Source organism: Mizuhopecten yessoensis, unplaced genomic scaffold (genome assembly GCF_002113885.1).
Source record: "Mizuhopecten yessoensis strain PY_sf001 unplaced genomic scaffold, ASM211388v2 scaffold3311, whole genome shotgun sequence".
In the NCBI taxonomy this organism is placed as follows: Eukaryota; Metazoa; Mollusca; class Bivalvia; order Pectinida; family Pectinidae; genus Mizuhopecten; species Mizuhopecten yessoensis.
The window spans coordinates 464,864-486,035 of record NW_018404981.1 but is presented as its reverse complement, the minus strand read 5'-3'; the positions used below and the strand labels follow the sequence as shown (position 1 = coordinate 486,035).

The 21,172-nt window shown below is 34.5% G+C and overlaps 2 protein-coding genes across 2 annotated transcripts; one reads left to right on the top strand and one right to left on the bottom strand.

Annotated features, from left to right (window-relative positions):
- The first annotated feature begins 1,246 nt into the window (after positions 1–1,246).
- On the top strand, positions 1,247–6,623 carry LOC110447334. The gene is made up of 4 exons (XM_021492953.1): positions 1,247–1,290; positions 1,550–1,791; positions 2,722–2,814; positions 5,248–6,623. Exons 1-4 carry the CDS (start codon positions 1,272–1,274, stop codon positions 5,563–5,565), a joined length of 672 nt encoding a protein of 223 aa, XP_021348628.1. The 5' UTR covers positions 1,247–1,271; the 3' UTR covers positions 5,566–6,623.
- Positions 6,624–10,985: 4,362 nt separating this feature from the next.
- LOC110447313 lies at positions 10,986–17,903 on the bottom strand. Its single transcript, XM_021492921.1, has 4 exons — positions 17,720–17,903; positions 14,476–14,593; positions 11,480–11,637; positions 10,986–11,270 (listed from the first exon to the last, which is right to left on the bottom strand). The coding sequence occupies exons 1-4, from the start codon at positions 17,766–17,768 to the stop codon at positions 11,026–11,028; spliced, it is 570 nt and encodes a 189-aa protein (XP_021348596.1). The 5' UTR covers positions 17,769–17,903; the 3' UTR covers positions 10,986–11,025.
- Positions 17,904–21,172: the final 3,269 nt, after the last annotated feature.

The following is a 21,172-nucleotide window of genomic DNA, read 5'->3' as shown; positions in this document are numbered from 1 at the left end:
CTGCTAGTACCTCTTGCACAATTAGGTACGACTTCAAACAAACAACACAAAAGCACATTAAAGCAAAAACATGGTTAAACAGTTCAGGATATATATATATATACATTCGAAAGAGTGATCTTTGAACGACTTCTAATTAAGAGTAATTTTAAAAAGTCAGGTAAAACGAGTTTAAGATTGATCAAAAATGGAGAAAAAAATGAAAAAGAAAAGAAAAACTCTTCCAATTATAATTTTCACTTAGAATCTATGACGTCATCTCTGAATTGTTTGTGACGTCAAAATGAGTACTGTTACATATAGAAATGTTTGTGGTACTGGGAATAAAACCGAGAAGGTAGGGTATGTAAATGTTTCGGCTAATGACATGTTCTTCTTCTTGTAAACTAAATAAACATCTTAAATAAACAACAAACAAATGCATATTACATGTGTGTTTTTTTCAAATTTCTAACAATGTATAAACTCTTTTTTCCGTTGTATAAATGAGAAAATATCACGATTCGTGTGATAGAGGGGACAAAAAAAACTTCTTAATTGTAATTTGAGCATGTCCAACATCCCATCATCTCGTTTATTTTGTATAAAATATACATCACGAGCGTTGTTCGGCGTTATACACGTACATTTGATTTAATCCTGTCCAACATAAAGTACACAATTTTTTGTATTGTGATTTAATTTAATTAGACAACACGATTCAACCGATAGTCTAGCATTACGCCCTTAATACAATGTATCTTAATGTTACGCTAAAGAAGTTCATCTGAGATAACACAGGTCGCCAGTAACCACTCTCCAACCTTCTGACAGGCCCTACGCTTTAAAGTGTATACACACTATACCTGTGTGCTATTACTTGCTAGATATTTTAAGATAGATATCCTGTTCCGGATTTAAAGGGAGTTTTTTCCAAATTAATTAGAAAGTATTTTTCTGCTTGATGCATCTAAGCACATACCTTCTTTACCAGCCCACCTTGCGTACGTATGAAATATCCCGAGGCGTTCCGGAAGCCACGTGTGTCCAACTAACATATGTACTTTGGCACGTGTGTAAATAATGAATTGCAGCTATCTCCTTATTTGGATTAAAAATTACGAACTTTTGGCTTGGCTAAGGACAGGCACTTGTTGGGAAATCCAAGAATAGAGTCAATCAAGTGGTCGGGATGACGTCTTGGCTGAATGGATAAGGTTAGTATATAAGGGACACCGAAATTTAACTATTATTGTTTTTCGATACAAAGGCCGGAATACGAAGGTTTTAGGATGAAGTCGTTGTTTTCTCGTATGTATTATTTAGGTGCTTTTTATATAAATATTTGATGATTAACAGAAATTCTGGATTTTTTTAGCTTTATGCATTTGTATTTAAAAGATAATTCTTCCCATCTGAGATTATCTTATACAAAATTGTACATGAATTAAATATTATTTGACATTTTCGCTCTGATGATTTGTCATTTACGTAAATAAACCGTTATTATTTTCCAATATCTTATCATTTTGAATGAAATTTAATTATTTTAATTTCATTTTACCGACAGTGACTGTATTTATCAAGTTCGTTCTGATATTGTTGATTTTTCCAAACGGAAGTTTGGGAAATTTGGGGAGCAATGTCAGTTTTTGTGGCGGCCGAAGCGACGGCGGATCTGGGAGCTTTCAAATTCCGGGAAGTGAAGCAGGTTTAGATAGAGTTCCTATATCCCTGTCCGAGGTCTGTCAACGATTAGTCATCAAATGTACATATGTCGCCGACACAACAAGAAATCTTAAATCTTTATATGTAAGTACATGCTTTTTATTCAAAGACAAATTACTGTTTACCTGGATATTTTCGCTGCAGTTCAATTTTAGCATTCGCCCTCTATAATGGGATGAATTTGTAATTACAGCGAATATAAGTAAAACGTATAATAAACATAGTAATCAGACAAGAAGGGCTAAATTAACACTTGGAGAAAATTGATTTAAATACATCGTATCGTAACCATTTACAACAGTATTATACTTGTTTTACCTCTGTTAGATTTACTACATTGTATTGTAACCCTTGACAACAGTATTATACCGGTATTTACCTGTTTTAGATATACTACATTGTATCATAACCCTTGACAACAGTATTATACCGGTTTTTACCTCTGTTAGATTTACTACATTGTATCGTAACCATTTACAACAGTATTATACCGGTTTTACCTCTGTTAGATATACTACATCGTATCGTAACCATTTACAACAGTATTATACTTGTTTTACCTCTGTTAGATATACTACATCGTATCGTAACCCTTGACAACAGTATTATACTTGTTTTACCTCTGTTAAATATACTACATCGTATCGTAACCATTTACAACAGTTTTATACTTGTTTTACCTTTTTTAGATATACTACATCGTATCGTAACCATTGACAACAGTATTATACTTGTTTTACCTCTGTTAGATATACTACATTGTATCGGAACCATTGACAACAGTATTATACTTGTTTTACCTCTGTTAGATATACTACATCGTATCGTAACCATTGACAACAGTATTATACTTGTTTTGCCTCGGTTAGATAATCCATCCCACTGAGTTTTTCTGAGCATAAAGTTGGCTGGTTCATCGAATTTCTCGCAGAAGATTTTAATTCTTCATTTATCATACTTTGATTAATGTGTCATTTATGAAACACTAAACAAAACGATTGCTTTTGATTTAAGGCTGCCAACAAAATAGAAGATCCCAGTTTGCTTGCAGCCCTCGCTACAACTTCACGCCTTACCGGTTTCCCGCCGAATCCTTCCGAAGGCATGGTATGTCAACCGGCATTTAGTCTATATTATCACTGCATTGGTCTAAAAAAAAAAAGGCTATCTACACGTCTATCTCTGTTTATATATGTATTATAACACGTGCGTGGGAGTAAGACGGTCGTCAAAAGATAAATACACGTTAATGTAGACTTTAACACGTGAAGTTGTTCATAACTGAACTCATCCTTTGCGAAAATATTCACAAGCGAATATCTATTTTTAAGTTTTAGATAATTGAAATAACATATGAAGATTTCAGAGCAATCGACAACGGGAAATTTTCCATTCCGCGATAAGTTGAAAGAGACAAAGTGTGAACGTTTCCATACGCGAAATTTTCAGCTTTTACATAAAGATCATTCAAAAATTGCTTCGTTAATACAAGAAAGATTCATTTGTATTGGAGAGTTCACCATTTATTATTGTACGATCTTGACTGTTTCCAAGGTGATATCAAGCGTTGTTTAACTATGTTTCAGGAAGCTTTGACTGGAGAGCTATCTTTTTCCATTATAGACACTAACTACAAAGTCCTTCGTTTCTAACTGAAGGTTTTTCTAAACCAAATACATTGTTATTCGAATTGAGAAAGAATTTACGAGGAGAAGCCTGTTATAATTCAAGCAGCTTCTTGTTGACATCGATCTGACATCAGGTTTTCGTTAATTGAATATCCGTCCTATAAACAGCAATAGTATTGAAATAGGCAAAATGAAAGATCTAAACATACATTTACATCTCTCCCCTCTTCAGCTTAGTAAACTCCAAATAAAGGTCAATATTATGTATCTTTATTAAAAAATGATTCATTAGAGACATAATTATGCATTGGCATCTAATACACATTACTATATTAAGTATATAGCTGAAATATGATTCCCCTTTTTCCCTTTCATGTTGGAAAATACCACCAATTCTATTTCAATATTTCATCGCTGCATTTTAATTCTTAATTGCGATCTATTTTGTTTTTAATTAGAGATGAATTAAACGTTTACCCCGTGAACAGTAAAAAACAAATAACTAGGAAAGCATTCAATTCCTGTCACGTGTTCTGTTAATAGAACGGGATTTACTACACACGATTTCAGTGGGTTGCTACAATAAATATAGCCCTAATGTTGACGCTTGAAATGATTGCTTTGTATTTCATTTTATGTTTACTTTATATCCATACTTCATGGAGTAGAACGTGGGTTTATGATAAAATTCTCTATTAATTGGGCGTGAACAGGTGTAAAAGTTATTATTGTCGGCACTTACACCACATATATACCGAAAACCAGGTGTGAAATAATAATTTGATAAGAAGTAGATCCGGAACGACAAAAATGTGGCCTCTATTCTTAAAATAATTTAAACAGGTTTAACCTTTTTATATGTTCACGTTGGTATTTAAACAGTAGGAGAATATAGCTAATTGTCGCGGGCGTCAATCAATCTCATAAACTTTCAAATTTTTGGCGAACGTTAAGAATAATTCAAAAGTAAATGTATATGAGGCGGGTTACGCAATTATTTTAATTTGTTTAAAAAGCACATTTTAACTTCTTTTTTTTTATTGGATTCGCAACCAAAAACAATTTCGACTTAAGATATCATTGGACTAACGAATGGCCTCACGAATGATTTCAGATAGACATCAAACAGTTTATTGGTACATTGATGTAAAAACAATAATGTCATCTCTTTTCTCTTATAATAATTATTGCAATACATAATTAGTTATCCAGGTAATTAAAACGGGAAGCAGTGCACTGCAGACTGAAATAAATGTTCATTGAAGAAATAATATTGTAAGGTTCATAAGAGATATCATCGAGGATTTAAAAGACGTATTTTAAAACTTTTTTAGATGTTTATATACCAGGTAGAACCAGGCATGAAATGTTCGTAGAGTTTTCGTTAAGCTTACAATATATTAAATAACTGAACCATAAATACATGCCTTATAAAATAATAATTGTAATATGTAAATTATCACTGAATATATAAACATCACAATTATTGATTTTTTTCTTTAAAACATTATTTTTAATGACAGAATCATTCAATCCAAGCAACCCTTTCATTTTATTAAGTTTATCTTAATCAGAATGCATGTATTGTGGTTTTATAACACAAAACTATTCCAACCTTTGAATTGGAACAGTTCAAATGTGTCTTCAGGGATGAATGAGTTAAAACTTGAAACGAAGTAGGCTTTATTCATTCACCCCTGAAGTTTCATAATGAACTATTCCAACGTTTGAACTGGAAGAGTTAAAATGTGTCTTCAGTGGGTAAATAAGTTAATACTTGAAACGATGTATTGCTGCTATACTTTCCAAATTCATAAGAATAAATCCTAGCACTTAGTTTGCTTTGTTACATTTTCATATTTTTTTTTAGATTTCATGCAACATATTCATATGTTTTCGTATTCTTTTTCAGCTGAACGAGACATTGTTGAATAATTTCAACGATCAGCAGAAAATTCTGGCATTTTTGAGATTGGCGAAGAAAAACGAATTGTCCTCGGCGTATAAAAGGAGTATAAGCACAATCATGAACCAAGTCAAAGGCAACCTGTGTGAACTTTCGGTATTGCTGAAGAGTAGGCATATACCAGCAGAGCGAATCCGGGTCCAAATGCCGAACAATTACAAAATTATGTCACAAACGTCTCGATACTCCTGGATATACGTTTTGCTGCGAGACGTTTTAGAATTCTTTGAAGGCAGCACAACCCTGTTCACGTCATACAGTTGATAGACGCTCTTTAGTATTAGGGAATCGAAGGGAGATCAAATGCCAAAGGAGGACATAAGGAGACCAGAATGGCAGTGCGATTCAATTTATCGAAATCCATTGTATGAGTGTATTTATGAGTGAATGTGTGTGTGTTACTCGGAGGGTGTACGTGTTTATTTGTAATGTGTAAAGAAGGCTTAGAGGGAGGCAGACAGAGAGGGAGAGAGAGTAATTTATTTTGCAATGAACGTTTAAATAATCATCAATAATTTATTTATTTATCATAACACGAAATATATACATCTGAAAAATGTCATTTTATTTCATTAATTTTATCTGTTTTTTGCATTTATATATTCCTATTTACATATCCGTTCCAACAGACTAGGGCTAAATACCGTACAATACTGCTGTATCAGCAACAAAGCTAATTGGTCACATTACATTGTATGACTGTTAAGTTGTAATGGAGTTCGATGATGGTTGGCTATCAAAGATATTAAGATGAGACAAGTCTTTAAAACGATTAAATGAAATACTCGAGTTCAGAAGAGATACAGAAAGTTGAACATATTTTAAAATCATCCTATCTAATTGTTTTCTATGGATTGCTAAAATAACAAAGTTTCAGCATTTGGTAAGACGATTACTACCAAGGACGATTAATAATATATTAAAATGTTCAAATGAAATTCTGCTTTGTGTAAGGTAAACGTCTACCTTATATTAATTCTCTGAGTAATTATAAAGAGAGTGAAAAAGAACATGAAACGAGGTTACCATACCTGTTAAGATGTATATGATATAACAATTTACATTTTTTATACTTTGTTTAACTACATTGTATTGTTCACCTCATTTCCTAATTAACGATGGCTGGTTATCTCAAATGCAATAATATGAATGTTTAAATTGAAATGGCAAAAAAATGATGACATTGAAAATGTAACTCAATTCAACCATATCAGTGAAAAACATTCTCATGTGTCACATGCTCATTTTCACGTATGGAGATTACATATTACAGTTATTGTCTTAGATTTTTTATGATATTTTTATTTATTGAGTGTTATTAAATCAATATGATATAATAAAATGTTCCAATAAACATTTGTTTTGTGTTATATTTATGTTTTTCAAAATATACTACTATTATGTAAAAAGAAGATTTTAATTATCAACAGTTTTTATATATAAATATTTACATTCTGTATGCTTAGACCCATTGACAAAAATTACATTCATAAATGCATAACACAGGTGTTAATAGAATCTCAGCACGTGGGAACTGATAGTTACCTGATCACACTGCGTAGTAATACACTACAAAAACTACTCACCCGGAACGACCGACCTAGATGCTTAATTCTTACATCTTAAAATATTATTGAACTGTGCTTTGTGAAATATTCACGTATTGACGTGTCCTGTGCTACAAATAAACACTGAATATGGAACTACATTTTGTTGTGTTATTAATGTTGACGGTTGCTAAGATCTCTCACGATAGTGTCACATTTCCCCGCGAAAAACACTGTTCTCGCCACTGCGTTGCACCCGTGTATAAGCAGGAACAAACCCTGTTTATTTGTTTTATTCGTTGTTTTATCGATCCACTGAAAGGATTCGTCAATGTAAATATGAGGAATGATATTTATTTTTTCAACATTTATGAGGTCAGATAACGCGATTCATTCAATATGTCCATAAACCCATTGTTGTTAAGACCTCATAAATGTTGAAAAAATAAAAATCATTCCTTAAGTATTACTGTTATGACGTCACCAAATTTGACTGTTTTGACGTCATCAGTTTGTGAATGTTTATGACTATGTATTTCTTATGATGTCATATTAAAGATCTGTCATTCCTTCTGTATATCCTGAATTTGCGAAACGCTCGGTGATTTGCTATTTTTGAACTTGTTTTATGTTTTAATATACATTTTGTATAGTTGATATGTATTGATTATTTGGCATTCAACTGTATCAAGTTACTCCAATAGAAAAGGTAAAATTAGAATCTAAGTCCGATAGCAAACGCAGGAAGAGAGGTAAATAGATAAAACTAATGATAGTGTGATAGTGTGAGCCCCAACGTAACAAAAAGTACCTGTTCTCCAGTAGGGAGATTGTTTCCTGTCAATATTTGAAGCATCCTCGATATCCAGGGGTTACGCTCACTTTCGCTCTCTACACCCTTGGAATATGTCATAGCAAAATTGAAGGCACGAATATAGCTGTTAGATTGGTCTCAGGTAAAACAAACTGACCAATCGCTAGGCTGATACCTGTTCTTTGAAGATTACTAAGGAGAGACGCCCGACTTCAAAGACTGTCAATTTTTACCGTTACGTGACCGCGATATGCTTTTGATGTACATCAAAGGATCGAACTAGTATTCTTGTCTCATCAACAAGGTGGCGCACACCGAGCCTTCAATTTTGCTATGACATTGTCCAGGGGTGCAGAGAGCGAAAGTGAGCGTAACCCGGGAGAATCGAGGATGTATTTGAAGATGTTCAGAGTTATGTTTTTTTAGTGCTGCAAGCTATCACAATATTAGAATCAATTCTAAGGCAAAGAGGAGGTTGTGAAATAATACAGATTCTGGGCAAAACCAAGAAGACTTATTTTTTTTTATTGTGATGGCATTGCCCATCGCCCTTTTCCTTCCACATCACAAAATTAATGAAAGAGTCAAATAACGAGGAGTGAGTGAGGCGTTTAACTGTAACGCTTGGCCATTTTGACTATCTACCTCCACATTCTCATTATAATAGCTACGTGATACTCAAAGGTTCAGACAATCTGAAGTCTCTTATCGCAACATATAGAAGTAATTTTTCCTTCTATTGTGATAATACAATAATATAATATTTTTATTCGAAATTATCTAATTTTTTAACATTGCAACGACTTAGGAAGTTTGTTTAATTAATATCTGATAATCTATCAGAATCATCATATAATTTTTCGTAAAATCCTTTAATCTCTTTCAAAATTCCATTCCGATCAGTAATAGTTTCTTGTTTTTCTTATGTAATTTTGGAATTATTTTAGAGGTAAAGTGTCTATTTTCTAAACTAAAAAAGTAATTTGTAGGTTTCTCCCCTTCCATTACCCATCTGGCTCTAGATCTAACTATGCTTCCCTTTATTTTGTGTAACAAACTCGAAATCAAGATCGGATAAAAAATAAATGGTGAAGATGTGAAGGATGTACCCGAGTTTGTATATCTGGGTGCAGTAGTTGATAGAGAAGGTAGTGGCAGCAGTGACATCTAGAACAGACTGCAGAAAGCAAGGGGATCATTCCATCGGCTCTGGAAGATATGGTCATCACGAGGGATTGGCAATAAAAAAAATCCATCTTTTTAAATCACTAGTAAGACCTGTGCTGTGATATGACTGCAATACATGGAAAACTACTAAAATGGACGAGAAGAAATTGGACACCTTTCAGAACCAGTGTCTCAGAAGAATATTAAGAATCAGGTGACAGCAACAGATATCGAATAGAGAGATTGCAGAGATGACAGGGGTAACAACCATCAGTTGTGATGTGAGAAGAAGACGATGGAATTGGTTGGGCCATGTACTAAGAAGGGAAGGAGAGAATGACTGGGCGCCATACGGAAAAAGGGCAAGAGGGAGGCCAAAGACAACATGGCGTAGGACAGAAGAGAGAGAAAGGAACCAAGCAGGATGGGGACTTGGAATACAGCCAAAAACAGTAGCAAAGGACAGAAAGAATTGGTCAGCCAGCATTAAGGCCTTAAGCGCGTTCTGGCGCGGAGAGAATTCAGGTTAAGGTAAGGTTATTTTGTGTAACCTAATTGCTTCAACTTCTCTTTCTTTTCGCAACATATAGCAGTTCTTCTCAAATTGTTCAGGTTATTCTTGGTTAATGAATGCAGTTCTTCATATATAGAAATATAACAAGCTCAAAATGTCGTTGAATACCTATATTTTTAATAAACGGAATACTTTTATTATTATCTGAATTTTAAACATAGGAATTAGGTTAAACCCAAAAATGGGATTCGGCAAACTTCCGATTTCGATTCCATCACAAACCGTTGGACGGATGTAATTAACCCAAGAATGGCGTATTCGATGGTATCCCCTACTGATGTGGAAAGGGTTTCATAAATATTTCATAAGCGTATAAAGCAGAAATGTCATTTTCATTGGGGCTTTCAAAAATCCACTCTTTTCAAGATTACATTTATAAATGACAGTATTTAATATTCTCTACGCTTGCCAAATTAAGAGTTGTCAGCGGAATGTTTACGAGATCCATTGTGATAGTGAGCAGTATAAAAAGGATTAGGTATAAAGGTTTCATAGAGATAAGGTATGGATTAGCCTTATGATTGTTCCATAGTCCATAGTAGAAGAGAAAAAACCATGCCAACCTACTTTAGTGAAACTGTACCATTTCTTGGAATTTAAGTTTTGATCAGTTTGAAGAGTTTGACTGAGAATGAAAGAAAGGTGGGGGTGCAAGAACGTTATATGAATTGTTCATCAAACATTTAATAAAAATGGAAAGCTATTCACGTCGATGATCACAAGTACAAAAAAGATTTATAAAAATCAATTTAACTATTGTTTAATTATCATATCATCTAAAAGTTTCCTGAATTTCGATCATTTAGTAAAGTTCGTTTACATTACATCCACTCATTTTGTGAATTATGGTGGCTAAACCTCGGGACAATTAACAATTCCAAAGTACTGAATTTTATGTTAAAGATGTGTGTGGGTTGGGGAGTACAAAAGGGGGAGGGCGAGATGGAGAAGAGGAAGGAGAGAAGGGAATGCATTTCATGAAATTGACAACAGAAATAGCTTGGCATATGCTTTTTTCGATACGGATATCAGGTTAAACTGAGTTTTTTTTATCAATATTCTGGTCATTACCTGGGGGATTAGATTTCCTAATAGCTTTATTAGATGACAGTTCTTAACCATTACGCTGTTTAATAGTGAGGTAGGTCCGTAGTTGGTCAAAGGGAGACAACTTATATATACGTACTGTTAATTACATATATATATATTTGTTTTCTTTTTCTTGCCTGAGCCAGATTGTTGTTGTTGTCTTATGAATTTAAATAACACATTTTTAAATGTTCTTGTTGGTTTGTTGATAAATGATGTCTTCTTTTGAAATCACAATAAAAACAATTATCTATTTTGATTGAAGTCAGTATTTCTATATGCCTTTTTGTTCTCTGGAATGCTTTTAAATTAACATTAGGTCTTTTTCGTTTTGAACCTTGTATATGCTATTTTAATTTTTAAAGTTCAACATTCCTAAAATATTCTTGACGGTAGAATTCGAATAGGCACGGTTATGTAAGGCCAGAATTGCCCTGCCGTAATTTCATAACAAAACGTCAAAAACAAATCATGATTTATTGAGATATGTGTATGTACAATGACATTAAAACAATATCTGCAGTACCAGATAATTAATGTTTGGTTTGATAAGCGTCCATTCCGCCCATCGCGCCGGCTTCATCTTGTGAGGTGGAGGGAAAGTGTGGTCCTGGAGGAGGGATGTACTCTGCGAATGCCCCTGGGGGTAGATTTTCTCCGTACATAGAGTTATAGGTTGGGGGCGGGACACCCGCGTACCCGGGCATATATTGCTGTGGATAGCCTGCCATTGCGACTGCTGCCTCCCTCTGCCGCCGTTCTCTGCGTTCATCTCTACCTGTCAACAAATATCCTTATATATAATTAATTCTGCCTCATTATTTAAACTCTTTTGGATTTTCGTCGACTTGAAGAGACGACAACAAAATTGTTACATAAAGAAACTAAGACGACAATTCTTCGAATTTTGAATGCATGTATTAATTATATTTTATCCATCGACAGTGCAAACGGCTGTGTAATTATGAAAAGTGTCGATCTACTTACGTGCCGTGGCGTTCTGAGTGGCCGTCATATGTAAGACCGCTACCCGGGACGTTTGTTTGGTGTGGTTCTTCATGCAGCAAATTGCCAAACCGAGGGCGAGAATGATGAACACTACGGATGTGGCCACGACGGCTATAACAAGTCCGGAATCACTGGTCCTGTACAATTAAAAAACGGTATCTGGGAAGCCTCATTCATCAACGAAAATTATATAAAGTGCCGAGATCGCTTTAGCAAACATGAACGGAACTTCTATATTTTGTTGGAACTCCTATTTTTTATTTCCTTTTTTTTTTTTTTTTTTTTTTCGAAAATTTCAATCCAAAATGTTTAAAATAACTATCTACGTTTTATTTCTTAGCACACAGGAAAAAAATAATTTTAATAGTTTAAGCATTCCAAGCACGTGATAATCATCAATATGTGTTGTGACCGTAGAGAATCGGAAAAATAAAATAAATTTAGAAATGCTTAGACTCTAAGAGGTAACTTTTCTGTATTTTTATACATATATTAAGTTTAAAAGCAATCAGTCCAACATAATTAAATATACAAACGGGAAAATTACAGTAACTATCACCTTCATAACATTGTTTGCATATCACACAATACTAATAAAATAAACAGCGATATTTAAAACAGAGCTTACTAAAGTTGGCGTTTTTCAAGTTATGATAAAATACACGTACAACATTGAAAAAATTATAAATTATAACAACAACTTGTAATTAAATTAAGATTTTCAGATATTAAAACATGGTGATTTCTCAGGGATGTTAGATTGAAAATTCAAATTAGTAATTCGAAAGTTCAAAACTGACGTCATTCTACATTCGTTTTTCAACAGAATGTAGTCCCAAAACCCATAGTTAGGGGCCAGAAGTTCAGTTAGATTAAAGATGCTGACAGTGTTTTCAAATCAGCACTTATAATATCTGTGGTATCAATAGCTTGTCTACAACTAATCTGATTGTCTATTCAAGAAACAATAAACGAGTGTACGTGTAATGTAACATCCTCCAGGGGTTACTCTCCCATACTCTGTCTACACAGAGCGAGCGTAACCCCTAAAGTATCGAGGAGGGGTTACGCTCGCTCTGTGAAGACAGAGTATGGGAGCGGAACCCCTGGAGTATCGAGGAGGGGTTAGGCTCGCTCTGTGTAGACAGAGTATGGGTGCGTAACCCCTGGAGTATCGAGGAGGGATTACGGTCGCTCTGTGTAGACAGAGTATGGGAACGTAACCCCTAAAGTATCGAGGAGGGCTTCCGCTCGCTCTGTGTAGACAGAGTATGGGGACGTAAGCCCTGGAGTATCGAGGAGGGGTTACGCTCGATCTGTGTAGACAGAGTATGGCCGCGTAACCCCTAAAGTATCGAGGAGGGCTTCCGCTCGCTCTGTGTAGACAGAGTATGCGAGAGTAACCCCTGGAGTATCGAGGAGGGATTACGGTCGCTCTGTGTAGACAGAGTATGGGGACGTAACCCCTGGAGTATCGAGGAGGGATTACGGTCGCTCTGTGTAGACAGAGTATGGGGACGTAACCCCTGGAGGATCGAGGAGGGGTTACGCTCGCTCTGTGAAGACAGAGTATGGGAGCGTAACCCCTAAAGTATCGGGGAGGGGTTACGCGCCCATACTCTGTCTAGACAGAGTATGGGAGCGTAACCCCTAGAGTATCGAGGAGGGGTTACGCTCTCTCTGTGTAGACAGAGTATGGGAGAGTAACCCCTGGAGTATCGAGGAGGGATTACGGTCGCTCTGTGTAGACAGAGTATGGGGACGTAACCCCTGGAGGATCGAGGAGGGGTTAAGCTCGCTCTGTGTAGACAGAGTTTCGGAGCGTACCCCCTGGAGTATCGGGGAGGGGTTACGCTCGCTCTGTGTAGCCAGAGTATGGGAGCGTAACCCCTAAATTATCGAGGAGGGGTTACGCTCGCTCTCTGTAGCCAGAGTATGGGAGAGTAACCCCTGGAGTACCGAGGAGGGGTTACGCTCGCTCTGTGAAGACAGAGTATGGGAGCGGAACCCCTGGAGTATCGAGGAGGGGTTAGGCTCGCTCTGTGTAGACAGAGTATGGGAACGTAACCCCTAAAGTATCGAGGAGGGGTTAAGGTCCCATACTCTGTCTACACAGACCGAGAGTAACCCCTTCTCGATCATCCAGGGGTTACGCTCCCATACTCTTTCTACACAGAGCGAGCGTAACCCCTTCTCGATAATTCAGGGGGTACGCTCCCATACTCTGTCTACACAGACCGAGCGTAACCCCTTCTCGATAATCCAGGGGTTACGCTCCCATACTCTCTCTGCACAGCTAGAGCGAGCGTACCTCTGGAGTATCGAGGCTGGTAGTGTGATAAAATTTATATGACAAGAGCGAAACATGTTTAAAAATGCATTAAATATTTTCGAAACCAACATAATATAGAAAGCATATCCATTCCACTACATAAAATATAACTCGATATAGTTACGTGTCTACTGTAGTGCCTTTTTAAGACTTGTCAAAGTATTTCAGTTAGACTGTGCGTTTCACACCAAACATTTGTTAAGTGATTTCTCGTTTTCATTTCACCAACAAGCCGTGTAGATCTGAGGGCATAATTTTAGCAGTAGTCAATGTTTTTGGGGAAACGACAAAGTATACAGTGGATAATCAGGTTACATGCGTGTCCCCCCACTCGACAACGTTAAATAGTCTAAGTAACATGCTGGTTTATCATTTACATTTATTGTCATACAGCACCTATAGGCGGATTCTGCGAATCTGTTGCACGCGCATAATGTTTTTTATTTGAATTTCTTTATTGACAGTAAACAGTTCATGGATACAGCATGTACATCAATCATGCTTACAGTAAAAGTAAGTAATGTTAAGGTCATTTCATAAATACTTTTTTCAAAATTAACATTGTTTACCAACGAACGTAGTTATAAATAAATGAAAAATGACATTTAATTGCCTACGCGGTGACTTTTAATTGATAACTTACTCGCAGCAGTATTCGTCGTTGACGTCACCACAACACTTGTCAGCACATTTTGTAAAGGTTGTGGTCGTACTTCCACCTGAGGTCGAGGTTTTCTTACAGATGTTTTGCCCATTACATACTAAAAACGAAAGAGGAAATAGTTATCGATGTATACGAATGATTCCCACCGTTCTCTGAACTGGAAAAACTACACATCAATCAACTGAAACGTTCTCTCACAAAATTTAACTAGAATGAGCTCGAGTTTCTCCAGGGGTTACGCACACTTTCGCTATCTACACCCCTGAAATATGTCATAGCAAAGTTGAAGGTTCAGTGTGCGCCACCTTGTTGATGAGAAAAGAAGACTAGTTTGATCCTTTGATCAAAAGGTAAAAACGGTAACAATTAACTGCCTTTAAAGTCGGATTTCGCTCCGGTCCTTCGTCATCTTCAAAGGACATATATCAAACAGCTGTCTTTGTGCCTTCAATATATTAATTTTGCTTTGCCATATTCCAGGGGTTTAGAGAGCGAAAGTGAGCGTAGCCCCTGGAGTATTGATGATGCAATATACATATAAGTAAATCATTATCATTTCAGACTGACATGTAACATTTCAACCAATTTTGATGGGAAGACCATAGACCATAGTAAGTCATTAATGAATGTTTAAAGCGGTTATTGTTCATCTGAAATAATTTATTATTGAACCCAAATCCTAACGCATGACGGCTTACATAAATACGAGACGGTCCTCACAATAACGCGACAGGCCAGGGCGGTTCGCAAATTTACCTCTCGTTTAACATGTAAAGCACTTATCTAACGTTATCTTGTACAAACCATCTCTCGCAGAGATTATCTGAATTCTTCATGCCAAAAGGAAACACCAGTGATATCGTGTACTTACGTGGTATTTTGCTCGGAACAAATATGTCAATTTGATATTGTAAGTATCTGTGTCAAGATATCAATCTGGTTGTTCGTGCCATTTAATTATGATGTTCGTATTAAGTCGAAGATGTACGTACTGGTTTGTAGATTCAATAATTGTCATCCTATTTACATTGAATGTTGATGGATGATATATTCTGACCTAAATGTATACAGTCGAACCTCGTTATCTCGAACTCGTATAACTCGAAGACCCCGTTTAACTCGAAGCATTTCATCGGTCCTGGCCAAAACTCTTCTTAATCTTAGTAATAAAAACTCTGATAATTCGAACTCTGAAAACTCGAAAAACTCGGATATCCCGAAGTGAAACATAGGTCCCAACAAGCTAAATCCTACATATCCCTTATATATATGAAGTAAAACTGAAATACGACGGTATACAAATTATATAGTAATTTCGGCCAATATCATATGATGCTAGTGAGTTGTTCGATAACATGAGCATGGCAAAAACAACCAAAATGTAGATTGTTGTTTTTTTAGGTATTTATATTTCAGCAACTATTTTTAATAAATAGATAAATAATTTACATTTCATTTTTCAGCATTTTTATACCAGTATACATGTATTTATATTTTTCAAAACATAACTTTTTTTGACGAATTTTGGTACAATTTGTATCCAAAGATTTACTAATAACTTAACACGATTAAGAGATTAAAAAAATAGAAAGTTTGGATGTTGAAAAAGTTCAGTTTAACAACAAATTATGATATAAAGGTATATATGCAGCCACGAAAAGGCAAAATTCATCACCAATTTTGCTTTACTTCTTTTGATAACTAGTACAATCATCTTGTCATTTCCGGTACGACAGTGACATTTTTGTTCTTGGTGAATTACCGTGTACGTATGTGGTATGGCTTCTATTTTTGTGGCAGTCAGATATCACAAAATCGTTATGAGAGACGGTAAACATACATGTACTTTAATTAGCATTAGATATGTTGTTTTCATGTAAAACGAGAGTTGGTAATAAACGAACCATATGGGCATAACACCATATTTGGAAGTAGCGGTACGAACGTCGTATCTACTAAAGTGAAGTCTGATTATAGCCCTTAAATATTTCTCAAGAATAATTTCTGCTGCAGAGAAACACTATGTCGAATAAGATGGATAACCAACGTATGATGGCATATTTCTGTCATCGTGATGCCGACTTACGACTGAATGATGTCGACATAATATGAGAAGATGTCGACATTATATGAGAAGATGTCGACATAATATGAGAAGATGTCGACATAAACTGAAGAATTCAATGTTCTAAAATCATTCAAAAGGATTTTCCCGAGCTAAACAAAGGTAACGTTAACACTACTGCTGGTTAGTAAGTATTAAATAATAAACAGTTCAGATCAACAAGTTGTGTAAGATCGAAGACAAATTGTCCGGACAATGGTAGTTTATATGATATTTGTTATAGGCACTATATTTGTATTTATATTTAACACATTATGTACTGTATTATCTAGTGAATATATCCATGTCATATTTTTTTGCGTATAAACCCATATAATATGACTTATCAGCCCTGTGATTGATTGTAAGTTTCAATTGTTTCAATTGTGACGTCACGCCTAGGACAAGTACATGACGTCACAGACTTACGCACTGGAGACAAAATGGCGGCTTTTTACAATTCAAGGTTGCATGAAAATTGTCGTTTTACACAAATAAATGTTACAAATCTTGATTTTGTGATAATAAATATCTTACACTCGTTTTCATTTCATATGAAATTGAAACTCATGTAAGATCCTATATATATTGTTTAAATTACGTAATTATTTAATTTTATCTGTCCTGATAATTAATCATTTCTCGCCACTAGACTTTTGGTTTTTAATGAAAATTACAAAACCAGCATTGGTCTCTGTAACCGCAACTTTTTATCATTCAAATCAGCGTTCCTGTTTGCAAAAGATATATGTTCCATGGCGAGGATTGTACTCCAACCAGTCAGTGTTATTTATAATTTTAATGTGTCATCGCCATTTAAAAATGTTGATTTCATACCAGTCCTTTGCCGAAATTTAAAAAAAAAATCATATGTTTCTTATTTATAAAATAAAGTGTTGCCATTGTTAATCTAATCTTCGATGATCTAGTATTTTATTCCACTCCAATATTTACATTCGGATACGGAGTAACTTCCATTCAAAGTTATAATGCCTTATTTTTAAGTCTATGAAGGTATGACATTTGTCCAGATAACGATGTACAACTACATATTCTGTGTACATGAAGTAGTATTGTGTTTACAATGGATCTGTCTAGGTACAAGTACGCTATACTCACGTTGTAATAATACACCAAACACTAAAACGGCACATTGTAACATCCCCATCCGATTTTGTATATCCAGCTGTCAATAAGTAATCAATTCCCTACGTGAATTTGTTAAACTTCTCATTTCTATGGACCTGTAAATTTAGTATATTTCAATCACACCAAAATATAACCCAACACAGCCCTCGGCCGTCCTTTAAAGAGTTCCAATTGTCCTGAAACTTCACCTTGATCTCGTGGTATAAAGATTCCTCAGCTTATTGAAATAGGGGGTAACATTTAAATCACTAATAACTTCATAATAATAGAAATAAAAAATCACATGTGTATTATTCTGGGATTCTAATGACCACCATCTAATTCACTTTAAAAATCAGTACATGAATTTGAAAAAAAGAAAGAAAAGAAATTAGTTATTTTCTTAGTTTGTAATTAAGCTTAAGACGCTCGGTACGCCTGATTAATTAACTCGTAGTGACGTCACCGTTCTAGTCATACTATAACGTGGTACAGGTACATGTGGTGTTGTCAATGCCGTATTGTTTTACAGACACGAGGAATAGAGTTACATTGTTATTTAGGTTGAATAACCTGTAATCAATGATCAGAGGTTCACTGAACCGAGTGGTACCGAGGCCATTTTGTTAAAATCTAATGAACGTTCAATGCGTACAGTTATCTGCAGACGACATTAATTTATTGTTTTTGCAAAAGGATTATTTTATATCTGTGTTTATATCAATTTAAGAATTTAATTTGTTTTCTTACAATCGTTTCCAACATAAATATTTTCGTTAATAGTAAACAGGAGATATACACATTAAAATCAATACAACTATTTTTAAGAATTTTCACATGTAAGGAAAACTACCATTTTGGCGATCGCGGCTGTAGTGTTTGTGACGTTTGTGACGTAATTTTAGTTTGTGACGTCATTGTATTTAGTGTTCTTTGTGACGTCACAATATGTCAGAAACATTATGTGACTGTGTTATTGCACTGAATAATAGCATGTGTATGTGATAAATATAGGATATCCTTGATTTCTTGATGAATAACTGTGATGGGTGAATATTTTGATACATATGAATTTTTTTAACCCACAAGTGAAATATAACTAACTGTTACTTATAAAGAAACAAAGGCTTTTCTCTCTACTACATATTTCTTTATATAGACATTGGCTTCCTTGAACACATATAACAAATCTGCCGCCAAAACAAATGAGACAGAAAGAGGAATGCTGTATTGTGACGTCATAAATTATATAAAAATGTCTGAGCGTTAGTGACGTCACATTTTACAATGCCCATTGTTTATTATTTTTCACACTCAATAGTGGTGATAAGTCAGTTAAGTATGTTAATGTTAACAAATTGTTGTTTGTAGGAGTTGAATAACTTAAAAAATCAATGCAATAAATTATTAATATATTTTCTCATAAAACCTTGTTTAACGGTAGTCTAGGGGTAGGACGTCGGGCTCGCGGCACTGTGTTGTATCTATGAGCAAGATACTTTACTCAGCTTGTTCGAGTCCACTCAGCTGTAAATGAGTACGTGGTTGGGCAGTGATAGCATTGTTGAATGCTAGCTGTGAGCGCCGAAATGGCAGCACTCTCCGTGGAGTTGAGAAAGATATTGGCTGGTTGCAAATGCCTTATAACCACGGATAAGAATTTTTGAACCGCTTTGAGACGACCGACGAACTAGGTTATGATAAAGTTGTATATAAGAACCTCTACTTATTATTATTACTGTTGGTCTTGGATACACTCCCGTGCGGTCTTATCAGAAGAAGACCATCTAAATGGCAGATCTAACCACAAGTATTTACATTATTTGATGTCCAATACGTACGTAATAAATACCTATATCAATGTCCTTAAGATCTTTGATTTTAGTATGTCGTTCAAAATGCGATTCCTGATAACAGGTAAGTCACGGTACCTATGTCATAGTGCATATATGGTATATTTATTCCGAGACAAATTTAAACAGGCAATAAAGTAACACAAATGTTACTGTGTATTGCGTAAATAGAGTATACATGCGAAAATACAGTTTCAGCAATGTCTCTATATCTCCAATTCTCACGATGTGAGTAGTTTGTCCAATAAAGATAACAGACTTTGAAATTGATGTTACGAATATGGCAACATTATATCAACAAATTGAGAAAAAAATATTATAGGGAGTTACCGAATGTCATGCACCGCAAATTTATTAATTCGACCAGGAACCTACCTTTTAAGAAAACGTTTACCATAATGTCCACACGTAAGAAAAGTCACCAACACTAAAGGAAACAGATGTACACAGTGAACAACAGAGGAACGTAATACAGAAGTCGCCATAGTTTGAAACCATGATCCCAGAAATGAGAATGTGTGCTGTGCGCGTGTATCGGAAAGGTAAGATTGATACTTATAGTCAAACATACATGACCTACTTATAAACTCAATTAAACCAATAGGATGTTTTTTGTGCTGATTTTAGGTATTTCTTTAGATTCTATTTACACGTTCACTGTATGTATCTAATTGAAAAGCTTTAAAAATGATACAGTATAAAGTTAATGATACAGTATATAGTTAATGATACAGTATATAGTTAATGATACAGTATATAGTTCCTGATACAGTATATAATTAAGTTAATGATACAGTATATAGCTAATGATACAGTATATAGACAATGATACAGTATATAGACAATGATACAGTATATAGACAATGATACAGTATATAGACAATGATACAGTATATAGACAATGATACAGTATATAGCTAATGATACAGTATATAGATAATGATACATTATATAGTTACTGATACATTATATAGTTAAAGATACAGTATATAGTTACTGATACATTATATAGTTACTGATACAGTATAAAGTTAATGATAAAGTATATAGTTAATGATACAGTATATAGTTAATGATACAGTATATAATTAATGATACAGTATATAGATAATGATACATTATATAGTTAATGATACAGTATATAAAGTTAATGATAAAATATAGATAATGATACAGTATATAGTTAATGGTACAGTATATCATTAATGATACAGTATATAGTTAATGATACAGTATATAGTTACTGATACAGTATAAAGTTAATGATACAGTATATAGTTAATGATACAGTATATAATTAATGATACAGTATATAGATAATGATACAGTATATAGTTAATGATACAGTATATAGTTAATGATACAATATATAGTTAATGATACAGAATATAGTTAACGATACAATATATAGTTAATGATACAGTATATAATTAAGTTAATGATACAGTATATAGATAAGGATACAGTATATAGTTAATGATACAGTATATAGACAATGATACAGTATATAGTTAATGATACAGAATATAGTTAATGATACAGAATATAGTTAACGATACAATATATAGTTAATGATACAGTATATAATTAA